Genomic DNA, 18,913 nt, shown 5'->3' on the forward strand with positions numbered 1-18,913 from the left:
GTGCGCCTTGATGCTGCCAGATGTGTTGGCTCTTATCCCCTGGAAGGGCAGGTTCCACAGCCTTGGATGCAGGTTCTGGTGGGAGCTGCAGGGAACCCGAGGGCTGAATGCTTTTCTGTTTCCACAGAAGTGCGGTGGTGGGTTAAGTGTCTGCTCTTGGCTGCAAGTGCGCGCACTCTTGCTGGCAGTTTTCTCCATGGGGGTTCCCCAGAGATACAGCCCGACACCCTCGCATCAGAGGTTTAGCTAGTGAGCTTCATGTTCACAGCATCAGTGCACAATCTGAGTTGATCAGTCACAGAGCAAAGCGAACAAGATGGGCTTGAGCACTCTAAGCCCTCCCAGTTCTTAATTATAGACCAATTGTCTGCATTTCCCACTGATTATCTTGGCATCATGGTCTAACGAAGGACTCACAGTATTGGTTTGTTTGAAGAAATGTTTCCCTTATATGGGAGCTGACATCACGTATGTAACTCACAGAAACAGTGTGTGGTCTGTCCATGATTGTATTCCAATGAGTGGCGAAGAGGAGATATTTGTGAGTGAAGAACAGATGGCTCTGCTTTCTCGTTCACCAGAAAGCAACAGATAAAAGCCCCACACATGGCCCTCAAGCCAGCACTGTCACTGCACTGTCTCACCAGCAGAAAGGACCCACTGGGTTAGACAGTACAACTCGAGGCTAAGCCCAGTTCTGCGAGAGGGAAGCACTGCTCAGTACTAGCTTCACGCAGACCAGCCAATGGCTGGTTCCCGTCACTTACGCTTGCAGGCTTGGTCATCCCACAAGAAAGCACAAATCCTCTCAGTGGGAAAACCAAAAGTCTGAATTAGGGAATCCCAAGCACTTTATTTCTGTTTGGTTGCTTTTTTCAGAGGAAGATTTCAAACCCATTACATGCTGGACACTCAAATGTTCGTGAAAGGAAGAGATAGAAGTAATAGGTGTTAGAGGCCTTTCCTCTAAATCAAGCAAGATGCTCTGGGACCTATTATTTTTATTATAAGTTAGGTATCTTATTTTGTGTCTCATTAGTACTTTTGGCCCATTATCTACTGTTCCCACTGGTGAACACAGGCTCCAGCCATAGCAGAGAATAGACAGAGAAATTACACAGAAGATTTCAAAGCACTTTGGGGATAAGGAGGATCAGATTCAGTGTGGATGCCAGCAAAACTTACTCTCAGACATGCTGGGAGATAAGTACAAAACTACAAAGCATATTATATCACCTTAGCCAATTGATAACTGGATTCCAAGTAGTGAGACCAATGCAGAGCATTGGTCAGTGTCCAGCAAAAGATGGGAGGGAAAGGTGTGCATGCAGCCCTGCTGAGCCTAGGGCCCAGGGATGTCCAATGGACTCACCAAAGAGAAGCGCCTGAGACATCCTAGGGAAGGGGCCTGGCCCGCCAATGCATGGGGCCAGCATGTGAGTGGCAGCACCTCTAACTGGACTTGTTTGTTTACAGACAACGTCCTGCCCTCGGAGAATGCCTGGCTTCCCTGGCAGCTGCCATTCCAGTGGCATTCCTGGAGCCCACCCTTAACCGCTACAATCCGCTCTCGGTCTTCAACACCAAAACCCCCAGGGAGAGATCTAGTAAGTATCTTCCCACACACAGGTCATCAGCTGTGTGCTGGGAGGAGAGCCAGGAAGGAACAGGGAGCCGTGGCCTGCAGCACTGCAGCCTGACATGCTCTGAGGGACCAGAGGTCAGGGCTGGATGTGTTGCATGTCTCCAACTTGCTGGGAAAATGAGCGTGGGCAAGTCCTTTGATACTGTTGGACTTTGGTTTCTTCCTCTGTAACATGAGGAGGCCTGAAACCTCAGGTTCTCTTGTCTGCCCTGGGCCTTCTCCTCCTGTCCCCTGGGGATGTGATCACTTGTTCGGTGTCTCTCCAGCATCAGCAGAAGGGCAGGTCTGCACTAATAACCTAATTATGCTCTTCATGTCCACGGAGAAACTGTTTCCAAGGATGATGGCCACACGTTCTCCAGCTGCATGGGGAATAAAGCAGGAAAACACCAGAGGGAAGTGAAATCACACAAGGACAGAGCATTGTTCTAAGTTCTAAGACAGCAGTAGGCAAACCGTGATGATGAGCCCACTGCCTGTTTTTGTAAATAATCTCTTATTGGAGCAGATCACACCCACTTGTTTAGATGTTGCTGTGGCTGCTTTAGCACTATCTTAGGAAGGAAAAGTAATTTCCCTCTACCCTGCATTATTCTTGGCTAAAACCCCTGTAAAAAGACAGATGAACAAGAGAAAAATAAAACTATTTTAATCACATGTATATGTACATGTGCCCCACAGAGATATGAGATTGGAAAAGGAGCCCGAGGAATGAACCTTAAAAACCATCAGGGCTAAGGAAAGGGCCAAAGGCATGGGGCGTGGAAGGGAAGGAGGCAGTCAGGAAGGGGAGAAGAGGAGCTGTTTGTAAACAAAGGTTGCCAAGCCATTCAGGGGTCTCTCAGATGAAACTCCTGCTTGATAAGAGCCCTTTTCCTGGTAGACTGCCTTTTTAATGTAAATCCCTTATATAAATGTAGAGTTCCTTGACAAAAGGGTAACTTCTAATCCTTCTTCAGAGATTCTGTGTGCTATTTCTTGCTCAAAATAATCCCTGTGCCAAAGAGGCATATTTGCAGCAGCACATCTGCTCCCCTTCCACTCCAGCCGCAGAGCTGAGTCATGGCAGCAGAAACTGTCTGGCCTGTGATGCTCAACATATTCACTCTCTGGCCCCTTACAGAAAAGGTTGTCCACCCCTATCCTAGAAGAACTTAGAACTGGAATGCAAGGCAGGTTGTAAACCTGCTCCTGGAGGGTGGGAGGGAGACTCCTCACATCTGGATGAATTAGGATCCCACTGAAGGGCCATGGAATAGAGGAGCTTCACCCAGAAACCTTGAATCAACTAGAAAGAACTATAGCAATTTGGTGTAACATGAAACAAAAAGTAACATGAAGTAAAAATTACCACACCATGGGCCTAATCAATATCAAGAAAAACCATGCCTAGCCAGGGTGGTTCAGTTAGTCTGTAGTTATCCCGTGCACCAAAGGGTCACCTGTTCTTTTTCCTGGCAGGGCACATACCCTGGTTGTAGGCTCAATCTCTCATAGGGTTGTGCAGGAGGCAGCTGATCAATATTTCCCTCTATCTCCCTCTCCCTTTCTCTTGCTCTAAAATCAATAAAAACATAATCCTTAAACAAAAAACATAATTTTAAAAAAATAGTAATCCATTTAAAACCAGAACCAACATTTCCTTAAAATATTGATATACCAGACCTGTGGTTGGCAAACTGCGGCTCAAGAGCCACATGCTGCTCTTTGGCCCCTTAAGTGTGGCTCTTCCACAAAATATCACGGCCTGGGCGAGTCTATTTTGAAGAAGTGGTGTTAGAAGAAGTTTAAGTTAAAAAAAAAAAAATTGGCTCTCAAAAGAAATTTCAATCATTGTACAGTTGATATTTGGCTCTGTTGACTAATGAGTTTGCCGACCACTGTACCAGACCAACAAGTGATGGACAGCATAGCGCTTCTATTTAGTTCGGGCCCCCTTCTCAAGCTGCTATGAGATCCTAAGGGAGAAAGTGCTAAGAGAGTACAGGTTCATGTTCCACTCTTTATCACCAGTCTCCCCACCTAAGAATGCAGAGCGCTCAGCCAAGGTGGGCTTATCCCTATTTGCTTTTTCTACTTCAGATAAAAGAAACACCTTGCCCTCAGAAATGATCACCAGGATGGCTTAGATAAGGCCACTTTATAAAACTCTTCTCCTGAGCAAGAATACAATGGGGACTGGTATTCTCAGGGCTGGTGAAGAAAGAAACACTGCTAAGATGCCTCAACTTTCCAAAGTCTCTGATGAAATTTCCAAGTTCATTCCCTTCAGCCTCATCTCACCCTTCCTCCCCTTTTCTTGGACTAGCAAAAATATGTTTCGACCTTGGTTTTTTTTCCACCCTCTCATGATTCTAAATGAGTCACATCTTGCTGCTGAGTGGGAGATGAGCAACTGAGTGGCTTTAGTAACGTTGAGAAAGGCTATGACATCTGTAGGCAAATGCCAGACTAAGCATTACTCCCCAGTTCCAAAGAGATATGGGCCCAGTCACGACTGTGCTGGACATTTATACATTCATTCTGCTCCTACTTTGATTCAAGAAATAGGGCACCTTTGTCTCAGTATCACCAACATGTTGGGAAAGAGAGAGACCTACTCTGCTCCTGAGCTCATAGAGGCACAGCAGCAGGCAAAGTGAGAGCTTGACAAATAGATGGAGGAAACCTAGATTGGCTTTGGGAGGGAGGGTATCAGCTCTGTCCCATTGTTCTCCTTCTCAAGAGCTATTTGAAAAATGTTGCTTCTTATTTTACATACCACCACATTGATTTGATAAGACATGTTCATAAATAAAAAAAAAAAAAAATAAGTACCCATCATTGCTTACTTACAAAGAAGAAAAGGGACAAGGTTGTGATTAGAGATGACATAGTTCTTCATCCATCAGTGACATACTGTGCGACTCAGGGCCCATGTTTTTCAACATTCAGTGAATCAAAGGGTGAATGCTGATCATGTGTAAGGCTCTTGGAAAGTAGACTGTGCATGAATATGTATTGTGGGGTAACCAGGTTTGCCTGGAATCAGAGAATGAGTGATGGCCTAACAGACTCTATTAAAGTAGATTTCATTCATTATATAAAGTGGACGGCTGAAGGGATCAAGAAGGGGCAGGAATGTATAGGGTGACAAATGAGGTAAGTCTTCAGTTTAGAAATACAATATGAACTGATTTATCAAGCCTTCAGCCAAATGGACATCTCTATTAATTGACAGTTAGTGTTCAGCCAGCAGGTAGTCATATTAGTAACTCTTTTACCTTACAAGATCCTACTACATTTTCTGACTCATGCAAAAAATATAAAGAGATGCCTAGAAAAGGTTTAATACTGTTATGTACCAGTTATTCAAAACTAGATAAAATCTTTGATTATGTGTGGCAGTGGTCTATTAATCAGAACATTAAATTGGCCAAAACATACTAATCAGCCAGTTTACTTTGCACACCCCAATTGGGATAATTAACCAGAGGAAGGAGGTCCAGTTTCCATGGACCTCTGCTGCCCTCTTCTTGAGGGAAGAGCTGCTCAGTGAAAAAATATACATCTTTAGAATCTATAATAACTCAGTGGTTCTCAAATCCCAGCATACATCAAAATCCCTCAGAGGGCTGGTTAGAAAGAAGCTTGCTGAGTCCAACCCATAGAGTTTCTAATCCAGTGGGTCTGGACTCAGAAGGTCCTATCACTACTTTGCTGTTGCTGCTGCTGGGAGGACTTCACTTTGAGAACCATTGATGTAGAACAGCGATTTTCAACTGGTGTTTTGCAAGAATTTTTAAAACATGCAATACCTGACTGTTTAGTCAGGGGCACTGACCTCTTTTCCCTTAGATTGTCAAATAAAAATAACAGTAGCCAACACAACAATAGCCATCTGGTGTGAATGAATTAAAATTAAACCTATGTTTTGTCAGCCCAGCATAAAGTATATATTTTTGGTGTGCTGCAGAATTTTAGTAATCAGTTTATGTGTGTGATGAGATAGGAAAGGTTAAAAATTGTTTATCTAGAAGATGAAAGGGCAGTGGTTCAAATGATCCTCCCTAACAGTCTTGTGTCTGATTCTGACAAGACCCAGCTAAGGCTGTTTTTCAGGTAGATAACGCAGCAGCATTTATTCTGTGGTGTTATATGGCATTTAAAGTACAAAACACCATCTGAATCTCAAATGTTTCCTCTAGGCAAGATCCAATTACATATAAATAACTTTTAAAGGTCATTATAATAACTCCAGTGCAGAAACCTCAAGCAACACTGTGTTTTCCTTAAGAAAAAAAAAGTATTCCTATTGAGGTATTGTCTACATGCCACTTAAACATGCGCATGTACACACACACACACACACACACACACACACACAGGAGCCTTCTTATTTATAATTTTATAGCAAACAACTATAAGCTTCAGTTGCACTGTGGTGGTTGGCATTGCTCTGTGTGCAGAGCTGGAGGTAGACAGTTTGACTCCTCTGTCTTTACCTCTTTATCCTGACACCGTATAAAATTATTTTTTGACAGTCTCTCCAGGCCCCCATGTTGATGTCACCCCTGGTTGTTGTTCTGCTAAAAGACAGAGGCTAGACTTGTTCTCTGCGAAAGCCTGGGTGAGCAGGGGACCATATCTGGCCCAAGGAATTCCCTCCCACTGTAAACCCAGGGGTCTTTGGTTTTCATGTTGTGAATCCTTTTGAATGGTCTGGGTTTTAAAGAATACTGCCGAAACTGGTTTTGCTCAGTAGATAGAGCGTCGGCCTGCAGACTGAAAGGTCCCAGATTCGATTCCAGTCAAGGGCATGTACCTTGGTTGCGGGTACATCCCCAGTAGGGGGTGTGCAAGAGACAGCTGATCGGTGTTTCTCTCTCATGAATGTTTGTAACTCTCTATCCCTCTCTCTTTCTCTCTGTAAATAGTCAATAAAATATATTTTTAAAAAATAAAATAAAATAAATAAAGAATATTGGTCCACTCCTAACTTCCAAGGCAGAGAGATCCTTAGCCTGCTACTTACCAAAGGCCGTAGTGATAACAACAGAAAGTTGTCCTAGGGAAAGTGTGTTGGGACCTCATGGGACTGCTCCGTAGCAGGGAGCTCCCCGGGGTCCATCATTGAGTTGCCACATGCCATCCAGCAGAACCACCTGTCTCTGCTACAGATTCATTCACTCCACAGGAGCCAGGGCTATTCTATATGTCTGCTCTAGGCAGTATGATCACGAGGGAAATCAAAATAGTCCTTTTCAATCAGCCAGTATTTCTAAAGGCCAAAGAATTTGCCTTGGCCTCTCACTCATTAACCCTTCAGCTCCTGTGGACTCAAGGTCTGAAGCAGACCTCCAACCAGCAGCAACACCAATAGCAGAGAGCCTGCAGGAATAACCCACTTCACTAATCACAAACTTCTATTTGAAGGCTCCTGCTTTGTCCTGAGAAATTCATGAGAACTGTACTTCTAGTACCAAAAATCATTTCCTCAAATCTTCTAGTGGAACTGATGCTCTGGGAAAATGTTCTACATTTTCCTGTGGCTTCTCAGACTCCCTGGCCACTGTGGTGCCTGTTGCTTCGGCCCAGTGTGAGAAGTTTGGCCTTTGGGTGGCGTGTGCCCACCCCCAAGTCCAGGTGGACTCTGTGGGGAGCAGTAAGATGAAGGGATGCACCTGTAGAGCTTTGGACTTGTGCTTCTTTCTCAACCCGCCCTGTCCCTCACTCAGCGCCCTTTTTATCTCCTCACCTGTAAGGAACCTCAGGATGCTTTTAGTCTCTCTTCCCAGCTTTAAGGGGGGAGGAAGGGGAGGTGTCCTTTTCCTTGCAGAGAACCTGTTACAGCTAGCCCTTGGCTTCTTCTATTGGCTCCTCTTGTATCTGATAACCTTTAATGTGGAACTCTGTTGCAACTTCATCCCTTCTGTCCTTGTTCAGTGAAGTGATTGCAGTCATTCAGAGTGAAGAAAGAGCAGGGCTATTCATTATTCCTTGCACATTTGCCTGCAGGAACAAAAAGGCTTAAGTGATTGACAGCTCACCACAGGTCAGTTGTAAATGTAGAAATCAACTCATGTGCAATGTTCCTTTCCCAAAATTTCCAACTGGATGGAACGTATTGTCTCTGGTCCAGCTAAGGCAACATGTGATGAGGTTTCCTTTCCATTTCTAAGCAGTGCAGCTGCCATCCTGGTGATTGAACCTCAAGTTGGCAACCTAACACCCATTAGGGGGTTTGGTCTAACTAGACCCGCCTTCCCTGCAGTGCACTCAGGACAGGAGGGAGAAGCCCAGAGACCAGCCTGGTCACAGAGAGGTCTTGGGAAATGCCCCTCATCCGGGTCCCTGTCATGCTCCTTTAACCTTATGTTTAAGTGCTTCAAACTTAGTCTGACATTTGGGAGGATAACCCAGCCTCTGGAAGCTGCAGTCTTCAGCTGACAGAAGCTCCACATCCAGGGCTCCCTCGTGCAAGGCTCTCGGTTGGAAACTCACACCTACTGACCAAAGGGAGGGTGGGACAGAGGAGAGAAGGTTGTACCATTGTGCTTTTGAATTATTGTGCCTTTGTTCTTCCTGTATGCTCTCGGCCAGTTCTGGGGATGCCCGACATGGTGGAAGAAATGTGTCCTGACATCCCCCCGCTGGAACGCCTTATGAAGGAAATCCACCACCTAGCCGAGTCTGGAGCCCGGTACACGGAGATGCCCCATGTCATCGAGGTGATCCTGCCCATGCTCTGCAACTACCTGTCCTACTGGTGGGAGCAAGGGCCGGAGCACCTGCCCCCCAGCACAGGGCCCTGGTGCACCAAAGTCACCTCGGAACACCTCAGTGTCATCCTGGGCAACATCCTAAAAATCATCAACAACAACCTGGGCATCGATGAGGCCTCCTGGATGAAGCGCATTGCAGGTACCACAGATGCCTTTCTCCCCAGCCCAGCTCAGGGACCATGATGCTTAGAGCTTCTTTTCACCTCTTAGACTATCTTTAATCTGTCCTCCCTACCCACCTCCATTACTTAACAGTACAAAGAATTGACTTATTCCTCTGTAGACTTTCTTAGAGCAAATGCTCGTGCTTACTCCCCAGCTAGTCCAGGCCTCTGAGACCTTCTTGATAAACTCTACCTAACATACATAACCCGGGCTTTATTTGCTTTTGGTACTTAAGAATCCCCTTTGCTCTCCTGGTAATAATTGTCCCTATTTTCTTGATAAGTGGTCCTTTATGTTCTCCACATCTATAAAATTCACTGCCATCTGGGCTGGGCTGTTAGTTTCTGGCAGTTGTGTCTTACTTTATGCTCTCTTGGACATTCTCTAATTTAGGTTCATAGTTGTATCACTTTGTTTTGGGATGATTTTTTTAGGGTGGAGGGTTGTGTTCCTCTGGAACTCCTTGCATGCAGTAGGTTCTTGGCAATGGTGTTAGCTGATTTTCTGTTCCTAGAACAACCTCAAAGAAAGGAAAGACTTAGAAAACAAATAACCATACTTTCCACAGTCAGGAATCCATGAGTATTTAGTGTCCTCTGTGTCAAAGTAGAGTCTGAGGAGATAGGAAAGTCCTTGCTTTGGATGGACCCATAGTTTAGATAGAAGAGTCCACCAGAACAGCTTCACCCATATAGTCTCCTGGACCGTGACACCCAGTGACCGAGTCACAGGGAGTATCAGCCCAACTCTGGGTATTTTCCTTCCCAGATAAATTAGTAAGCATTCCTCCGCATGACCAAGGAAGAAAAGTTTCTACCTCCTTCTTTTCTCAGAAATGAACTGAGATCAAAATTATAAATATTTGAGTGCTAATGGCTACTAGATAGTAGAGATAGGCTTCTGAGAGACATGAATAAATAAAGTTGGCATTCCTTTCTTATCTATTAGCCCAAGAATATTGTTGACCTTGAGGCATTTGTTGGTAAGCTTTCATTTGTAAATCTGGATTAAAGGAAGGAAAGAGATAAAGAGATAAAGAAAGAGATAAAGTCCCCTAGAGGAGCCCAGAGAAAAGATGTCACAACAAGAGAAGCACTGATGTGAATGGAACTTGGTCTTTTATTCCACAGATGAATTAATTCTACCATCAGGCCACTTAATTCCTGGTACCTGAGCAAAATCAATTTTAAATAGTAATCCCAAATCACCCACATCTGGAATAGCCCTTCTTATAGCTCCAAGGCAGAGAAGCACTTCCATGAGGGGTGAGGTGTGAGGTGAAATCCAAGCCATCCCGGCTCTGAGTTTCGACTTCTTGGTTAATGCATCTCAACAGAGAGCTACTGTCACTTTCTCTTTCTAAAACAGTCTTCTTTATGAAATTAAAAATGAAACAAAATAATATTTTTAAATGATGAAAAGTAGGCTGTTTTCAGTTAAAATGCCCTAAACTAAAGAAACTTTGAAATATACATTAATATTGTCAACTCATTCATTTCATTCCACTTTTTTAATATAAGCACCCAGATTCTGCTCTTTATTATGAATTAAACCTTAATAGGATATTCCATTTAAGAAATAGGATGAGACAAAGTTTTTATCTTTCTCATTAAGAAGGTCAGGATGATAGTCCCAAATCCCACTGAGGCTTGTTTCTGTTCTTTGACACCTCTTCCTCTCAGCTCATTATTGCTGATAATAGTTTGTCTGCCTTCCTCAGGGTCCCAGGAAGCCTCCAGGCATTGGGCTGATAGTTCTCAAGTGTTGGGTGCTGAGAACTGTGGTTGGGTTAATGTATTTTTAGCAACAAGTTTTTTCTATAAAATAACCAGAAAGCATAGAGTTCAGTGCTTACTCTTGGCTCAGCACAGTACTGGTTATTATGAACAAAATGCTTCCTTCAGGGAGTTTATAATCTAGCTAGTGAGCCAAAACCAACATGAACATACTATAAAATGATTTAAGATATCTGTTAGGAAGAGCTAGGAAGTGTGAACAGGTGCCACCCTGAGTTGCTAGATTTTCAGAGCCTCGACCTCTCAGTGGCACTTCTTTCCTTTCATCAATTGTCATACTATATGAAATGAGGGGGAGGCCTTTTGTTTGCAAATGCAGTGTACGCCCAGCCAATCATCAGCAAAGCCAGGCCTGACCTGCTCAGAAGCCACTTCATCCCAACTCTGGAGAAGCTGAAGAAAAAAGCTGTCAAGACTGTGCAGGAGGAAGAGCAGCTGAAAGCTGACAGCAAAGGGGACACTCAGGAGGCGGAGCTCCTCATCCTGGATGAGTTCGCAGTCCTCTGCAGAGACCTCTATGCCTTCTACCCCATGCTCATCCGCTATGTGGACAACAACAGGTACGGGGGAGGCCTGGGGAGCATATCCACAGGGAGGAAAGTGGTGTTTGGTTGTGTTAAAGTTATAGAGGGAGGTCACAACGGCCCCACCAGTTCCCTCCCCCAATAGTCCCTAGTGTGAGACCTCCAAGCTATGCTTTCCTCGACCAGTGATCCTATATGTTCAGTGGCATGGCCATCTCTTCCATCCTCAAATACCACAGGTGAGAGGGAGTTGGTCGAATAAGGACAGCAGTGACCCATGCCTGCCCTTCTGCTGTTCTGTCACACAGTCATTCAGTAGATATTACTGACTGTCAGGCATTGGGGAGCAGGATAAACAAAACAAACAGAGATGTCTGGTGTAGGGAGCTTTCATTCTGGGAGGGGAGTGGGGCATATAGACAATAAACAAAATAAGTACTTATATCATTATATATACTTATCTATTTAAATATACAGTTAACTTATAAAAGTAATCTGTGTAAAGCAGGATAAGGGGAATTATGAGTCCAAGGGTAGGGTGGAGTTACTGTTGTAAACAGAACATTACTGAGAAAGCGACATTTGAGCAAAGACCTAGATGAAGTTAGGAACCCTGCAGATCTGGGAAAGGTATTCCAGGAAGAGGGAACATCTGTTGCAGGCCCTGAGGAAGGAGTGTGTTTGGGATGTTCAAGGGATCACAAGGAGACTAGTTGGGGAAGAGTGAGGTGTGCAGAGATTGTAGATGTCAGAGAGGCAACATGAGTCAGGGCCTTGGAGGCCACTGTGAAGACTGGCTTTTACTCTGAGTGACATGAGAAGTTGGTGGAGGTTTTGAGCTCATCTGTGATGTGATCTGACTCATTCTTTGAACACTATGGTGAGGGATGGAGGCAAATAAGGAAGTGAGGAAACCATCACAATGATCCAGTCAAGAGCTAATTGAGATAGAGCAGACTAGAGGTTGCCAGACTAAAGGGGGGTTAGTGGGGGGTAGAATGAGGAACAACTGCTTAATGTGATTAGAGTTTCCTTTTAGAGTTCTGAAAATATTTTAGAAACAGTTGCCTAACATTGTGAATGTGCTAAATATCAGTAATGGCCAATTTTATGTTTTACGTATTTTACCACAATTAAAAAGAGGTGGGCTATAAGGAGTTAATGGGGAGGAGGGAGGCAATACTTTCAACAATAAAGATTTAATTTAAAAAATGAAAAAGAAAAAGAAAGAAAAAAAAAAGTTGATGTTGGCTGAGGCCACCATGGTAATAATGTTGACAGAAGACATCAGATTCTGGGTCTACTATGAAGTAAAGCCCTCAGGACTTCCAGATAGGGAATGAAAGAAAAAAGAAAAGTCAAGTCAAAGATGATTCTGGCAAATGGAAGGGTGTGATCTTTATCAGCTGAGTTGAGGAAGATTGTGGGTACAAAAGATGTTTAGAGGAAGATGGGGCCTCGCTTTTGGACATGTTAAATCTGAGTTGTCTCATCAATATAGAAATAACAGTGTTGAGTGGGCAGTTGAATATGAGTGCAGAGTTCAGGAGAGAGGTCTGGTGTAGATATAGGAATTTAGGAGTAATCAACATATTGGCATGTAGTCTTTAAGAACCAGGAGACTGGATGAGATAAAGGATTGAAGGGAAGAGAGAGTTCTAAAGACTCAGCCTTTGTGCTCTCTAACATGAAGAAGTCAGACAGAGGAGGTGGAACCAGTGCCTGAGACTAAAAGAAAGTAACCAATGAGACAGGAGGAAATCAACAAAATGATGTGTCCTGGGTGCCAATTCTATAAGGCACTTCCAGTAGGAAAGGATGATGGAGTTCATTGGTGACCTTGACTGGAGCAGTTTCAGTGGAGCAATGGAGATCAAAGCCTCTTTGGAGTGGACTAGAAGAGAATGGAGGGAAAGGATTTAGAGACAATAATACAGAGAACTTGTTTAAGGAGTTTTATTAAAAAGGAGGACAGAGAAATAGCTGGAGACAGAAGTAGAGTCAAGAGAAGAATTTTAAGATGAGAGACTTTTCAGCTTGCTTCTTTACTAATGGGAATAACCCAGAAGAGAGGAGGAAATTGATCAGAGAGAGGATTTCTTTTTATTTTATTTTATTAAATTGTATGGGGTGATTTTGGTCAACATGAACATATAGGTTTTATGTGTGGGTTTCTATGTTACAAGATCTGATTCTAAAGCAATGCCCTTAAACAGGCAAAGGATCAGCCTCATATAGTTCATTCACAACAGCAGTCAGGAAGGCAGAATAATTATAAAGGCAGTGTTTATTAAGTACATTTCATTTTCAAAACAGCTATCAGCTATTAAAGGGTATATACATTTTGGGAAGGACACCCTGTATATGGATGGGTAGAATCTGTAGGAATCCCTTCCTGATATTTCCATCCTCAGTGAAGTAGGAAGCAAGATGATCAGCTACAAGTGAGGTTGGGGAGAGGTTGCTTAGAGATTTGAGGGGTAAGAAGAAGATATAAGACAGTGACCAGGGAGAGGTGGGAGAGCAGATGGACCAAAGAAGTGTGGTGTGATGCCAAGTAGCATTAAGGGCTCCACTTGAGATTCATGATCATGAATTTAAAGTCTTTTTCTCCAGTCTATTCTGCTGCCAGGTTTTGGCCCAGAGTAGGAAGAGAGGTTGATTTGACCAGGGTTGGAAGTTTGTTAAGTGAATATGACAAAGAAAAAATGGGTTAGGGTAGTGGTCGGCAAACTCATTAGTCAACAGAGCCAAATATCAACATTACAACCATTGAAATTTCTTTTGAAAGCCAAATTTTTTAAACTTAAATTTCTTCTAACACCATTTCTTCAAAATAGACTCGCCCAGGCCGTAGTATTTTGTGGAAGAGCCACACTGAAGGGGCCAAAGAGCCACATGTGGCTCTCGAGCTACAGTTTGCCGACCACGGGGTTAGGAGTCAAGAGTATATGTAAACTGGTGATTATAAAGATTGACTATGGAATTTAAACTGAATGATGAGGGAAATGAGCACATAAGAGACTAATGACCATAAACAGGAAAAAAAAAAATCAAAGTATTGTTGGTCCTAGTGGGAGTCAAAAACCAAATAGATCTTTTTTATTATACCACACCCTTTAACGTTTGCAGGCCTAAAAGACAAATTTGGGGAAGCTTGATTTTAAAATACCTCATTGTAGATAGTCAAAAGCTTTAGGAATATTTGAGGGAACATTCCTAACATTTTGAGTGTTATGCCATTCTGTCATGGGCAGAAAATAGGTCCAAATATGCCCATTTCAGAATTTATTTTATGTACTATTTAAAATAATTTAAGATTACTTATATTTAACATTTCACAATAAATACCTTACAAACACACACTGTGTACGTGTGTACATATAATCCCTTACCTATCTATGGGACATTTGACTCACTTTCTCAAAAGAAATCCTGCTTTGAGAGTCATCATCTTAGTCATTTCTGATTAACATATTATGTTAACAGTTCAGGGAAGGAATTTGTCAGAGTTCGAGGTGAAAACAAAAATGAAAGTAGAGTCAGGTTGCTCCGAGAATAGCTCTTTAATGTCATTTGTCACTATTGACGATCAAGACTCAGGATAGAATGTGCTCCACCTGCACCGTGTTTGACAGTGCTAAAAATGGCAATGTCAGAGAGTCTTTGAGATCATCATTAATTCATTCATCCCTGCTTTTCAACCCGTTCTTCCCTGAACATCAGCGAGCATCATGGTCATCTGAGCCTGGCTTGGAAATGCCTCCTTCTATGTGTGTGTCTTTACCTTTTTCAAGTTCTTTCTTCACTCAAAAGAACTAGCTGACTTGGGATTCTAGAATGATGGAGGTGGCAGGAATATTTGAGGTCATTTCACCCACCCTCTAACTGGATAAATAAATACCCCCTTTCTTTTTCCAGCAGTGTATTCCCTGCCTCTGACTATCCTCTTTGGCTATAAACAACAGGTACACCTCTCCCTGCCTACAACTCCCATTCTAATCTCACACACCATCTGAGCTCAGTCTGTAATTCCTACCATTGGCTCTGATCTTGCTCATTGAAGGCACACAAGACTAATGCCAATCTCTCTTGTGGCAGCTCTTTAAATATTGAAGGGGGCCATCTTCTCTTGTCCTCCTCCCTGTGTTTCCTCGTTACATTAGATCTTTGTACTTCCTTCAGCCCTGGCATGGCAGTGTTTCAAGTTTCTTCACCACCTACAACACTCTTCTGAAGAGAAGCTTCCGTGTGTCAGTGTTCAGCTTGAGACCAACCCATAACAAGCCGGAATTCCAAGTGTGGTGTGGGGCGGACAGGGCAGGGCAAATCAGCTCTCCATCTCCTCATCCAGAAGATATTAGGTCAGCATAGGTCCAGGACAATCTCTCTACAAGACACTCTGGCTTGACTCACTTTCTCAAAAAGTGCAACTCCCTAGAAATCAGAAACAATCAGAACATGGAAGTAAACAAGTTTAAATAGTGTGGTTTTGGAGAAAACCCATCTCTCAGCCTGTTGAAGGGAACCCTGTGTGGTGACTGCTTCAGGCTGTGTCTTCACCTGGAGGCTCAGGAATAAGGCTGAGAGACACTCCTACCTCTAAGTCAGACAACCTGACCATGAACATAGGAGCATGGCTTTACTTTCTTTCAATGTTTGATAACTTATCTTTTTGAGAATGGAAGTCAAACTCTCTTTACTCTTGCCATCACCCAAGAGTTTATTGTTGTCCTTCTTTTCTCCACTAATATACTCATTAATTTTATCCACTTGGGTTGCTTCAGCCATCACCCCCACTGATCGTTACCTCTAAATCCAACCTTCTTCCCACCTACAGCCTTGCGTTTTCCCACAGCTCTTTGGCAGCATGCAATGCAGATGAAAATAGACTCAGAAATAAGCTTAGTGCCTCCAAAAGGATCAAGAGTCTGAATATTAAGAGATCATGAATTCTGTGGGAGATTGGGATCAGGGGAAGATGAGTCTGGTACATCATGTTAGGGGAAGAAAGGCTTTGGGCAAATAGGAGAGGCAAGGTCAGGATCTTCTCACCTATAAATACCATCTTAATCTGGCTTGAGAGAGGTGCAGTGAGTTTGTGAACATTGTTGGGAAACATTTAATTAGATATTCTTCATGCACACCCACCACTCTGAACCTGACGAAAGAAGTTCACCAGAAATAAAGAGTAAAGATTTGCCTCTTAGAAGAAGAGTGGTGAAAACAAAATTCATTCAGCAGAAACTGCCTTCTCATATGAAGGCAAAGTGATCAAAATCATCTTCTTTCTCCTGGGAGGAAATGTTGACCTAAGGTTGTTTTCAGTGCTGCTACTACTCACACTGCCTGTGGCTGTGCTTTTCCTTGGTAGGAGAGAATATGGCTCTCGTCTCTTTCCACTCAGGCACAGTGCAAACCTATAAGGCTTATTTAAATGGAAACACTAAAGAATGAATAGCTGCCAGTTCTGATCAAATTTGGCACTTGACCATGAAAAAGTGCTCCTGAAAAATCAATATGAAAAAAATCAAAAAGCATTATCGATCTCAAGCCTCAAGTTTGGATTGCATTTGGCTTCCGGCTAATGGATACATGATTACAGTGGCCTAAACAAAGTAGAAGTTAACTCTCACATATAAAAGAAGTCCAGAGATACCCAGCCCAGGACTAGTGTGGTGCTGCTCAGAGACCCTCAGTGCTTTGTCTTTTTATCCTTAACATTGGCTTCCATCTTCAAAGTTACTTTATAGTGCAAAATGCCAATTAGAGCCATCATATTATCATTCCAGACAGGAAGCAGGAAGGCAAAAAGGCACCTTCAGCTATCTGATCCCTTTTTAGAAAGCTTTTCTAGAAGGCTCACCCAACAACTACCACTTCCAGCTCATTGGTCAGAACTTAGTCACATGGTGATCTCTCAGAGGAAGCTGGGTAATGTGACCTTCAGCAGGGCACAGTGCCATCCTGAATAAAATGGGGTTTTGCTCCTATGAAGGGAAGAGACTGAGTAAACAACCTATACTGTCTGCCATATAAAGGAGAGAATAGTAGGAAAATAAAACAAGGATTAGATAAGAACATCTGTGAGGCTGGAACTCAGGGCAGTAAGGAATTCAGGAGATGAGAGAGAGACCCAAAAGTGGTCTTGGCCTCAAAGTCTCCGCCTTTCTTTCTTAGTCTGGTGCGTGCTCTCTGTGAATGGGAAGGATGTCAGGCTGCTCAGCGCAATTCATTCTGATGAGAACTGGCTTTTGATAGCTTACCCCACATGTACCACAGGACATTGGGTTTTTCAGGCCATTGTGAAAGCCAAAGTTTTCTTTAAAGAAGGCCATAGACAATTTAATTTCTATCTCACTCTTTATAGATATTTGAAAATGCCAGCTCACCCAGACCTTTCCAAATATAATTTAAATCAAATGTATAAGATACTTAGGGGAGAGAGAACTTTTAGAAGTTGACTGAATTCTACTGCAATTTAGCCTTCTTGTTGCTACTGTGTTTGCTTTTTTAAATAAATGCAGCTGGTTTTGTTTAGCCTGTTTTGTGTATGTGTATGTTTTTTAGACAAATGGATAATGCCTATTTATGGGGAGTTTCCAAACAATTTCAGAAGGCATAGGCGATATTTGGTCTCTGCCAAGCACTTCAGTCAACAGTGAAAAACATATTGTCTTACAAATTTTATTCATAAAACTGGCTTTGTTAGGAAAAGGATGAAGCCTGAACTGTTTGTAAAGTGCTCAGCATTTCAGAGGCTTGACAATGACAAGTGTAAATGATAAGACTAGATGACATGACGACCAAGACTTTCCTGGTTTTGCCTGCTTTATGTATTAAAAGGCATTTGTCCCAAAATTTAGAGTGTAATCTTAATCACGTCATCAATTTAAAGAAAAAAAAAAACTATCTTTGACAGTTTTGAAATGTTGATTTCTGACATCTGTTTGCTAAAATAATCCTTGAATCCTTTGGAGACAATGGAAATGATTATTATAAGTCCTCTAAAATATCTACAATGTCTATATCTAAGCATGGAAAGAGAATATTGATGATATGTAGGAATATAGTTTTATCTGGATAAATGTGTGCATCCAATATCCAATGAGTGTGATTATTTTAATTGTACTGAATTTCATATGCATATTCCTTTACCTTTCAACTCAGATCCAACTGGCTCAAAAGCCCCGATGCTGATTCAGACCAGCTCTTCCGCATGGTGGCAGAGGTCTTCATCCTGTGGTGCAAGTCTCACGTAAGGACTCCTGGGCCCTGGGCTTAGGGACAGCATGAAAGGTACAGGCCTCGGGGAACTGTCTTATAATGTTTGCTTTTTTTTCCCCCGCCCCCCACTTAGAACTTCAAGAGGGAAGAGCAAAATTTTGTGATTCAGAATGAAATTAATAATTTGGCATTTTTAACTGGCGACAGCAAAAGCAAGATGTCAAAAGTAAGTTCTTAGAAATCAATTCCAAAGACGTTTCAACCTTCACCTAAGTTATGTATCTCTGATGTATGACATAATCCACTCCGTACAGCATTTAAGTCAAACCAACAATCCCCATTGTTGTTTCTTTGAGAATGAACAGAAGAAACTGTTCTCAAGTTTGGTCATCACATTTTTATGAATAAATAGCTGCTTGTATGTCCAAAAGTTTATGTTTCAAGGCTTGCCTAATAAGGAATTTGGGAGGCCTCTAAAACAAACCTACTATCAGTAGTTTTAAAACAGAACGACTTCCTTTGTGGTGACGTTGCAAAAATACAGGTGCCCAGAGTCACCTTCTGATTAGAAAATTATTTTGCTTTGAGGATTTCATTAGTACACATTCTTACGTGTACTTGTTTTCCTCCTATCTGGAACATCCAGTGGCTGCTCTGTTTCAACTGTGCTGACCTCTTAATGCCTTCTGTCTATTTCCCACATGAGTTGCATTCAGAAACTGAGACATTTGTCCATCTCCCTGCTGGAAATGTTTGAAAGAGGGCATACCAGATATCTGTCTGACAATAAAA

The 18,913-nt window shown here is 42.7% G+C and overlaps 1 protein-coding gene across 3 annotated transcripts in view; it reads left to right on the top strand.

Moving 5' to 3' along the window:
• The window catches only part of RYR3 (ryanodine receptor 3), a 508,007-nt gene that overhangs the window by 430,641 nt on the left and 58,453 nt on the right, over positions 1-18,913 (top strand). For all 3 annotated transcript variants that reach the window (XM_084861661.1, XM_084861660.1, XM_084861662.1), the window contains exons 65-69: positions 1,477-1,607; positions 8,228-8,548; positions 10,690-10,930; positions 18,065-18,152; positions 18,255-18,347. In XM_084861661.1, the coding sequence (XP_084717787.1) occupies positions 1,477-1,607; positions 8,228-8,548; positions 10,690-10,930; positions 18,065-18,152; positions 18,255-18,347 (874 nt within the window). The remainder of the gene's footprint in view (positions 1-1,476; positions 1,608-8,227; positions 8,549-10,689; positions 10,931-18,064; positions 18,153-18,254; positions 18,348-18,913) is intronic.

Source organism: Pipistrellus hanaki, assembly GCF_964339955.1.
Source record: "Pipistrellus hanaki genome assembly, chromosome: 1".
In the NCBI taxonomy this organism is placed as follows: Eukaryota; Metazoa; Chordata; class Mammalia; order Chiroptera; family Vespertilionidae; genus Pipistrellus; species Pipistrellus hanaki.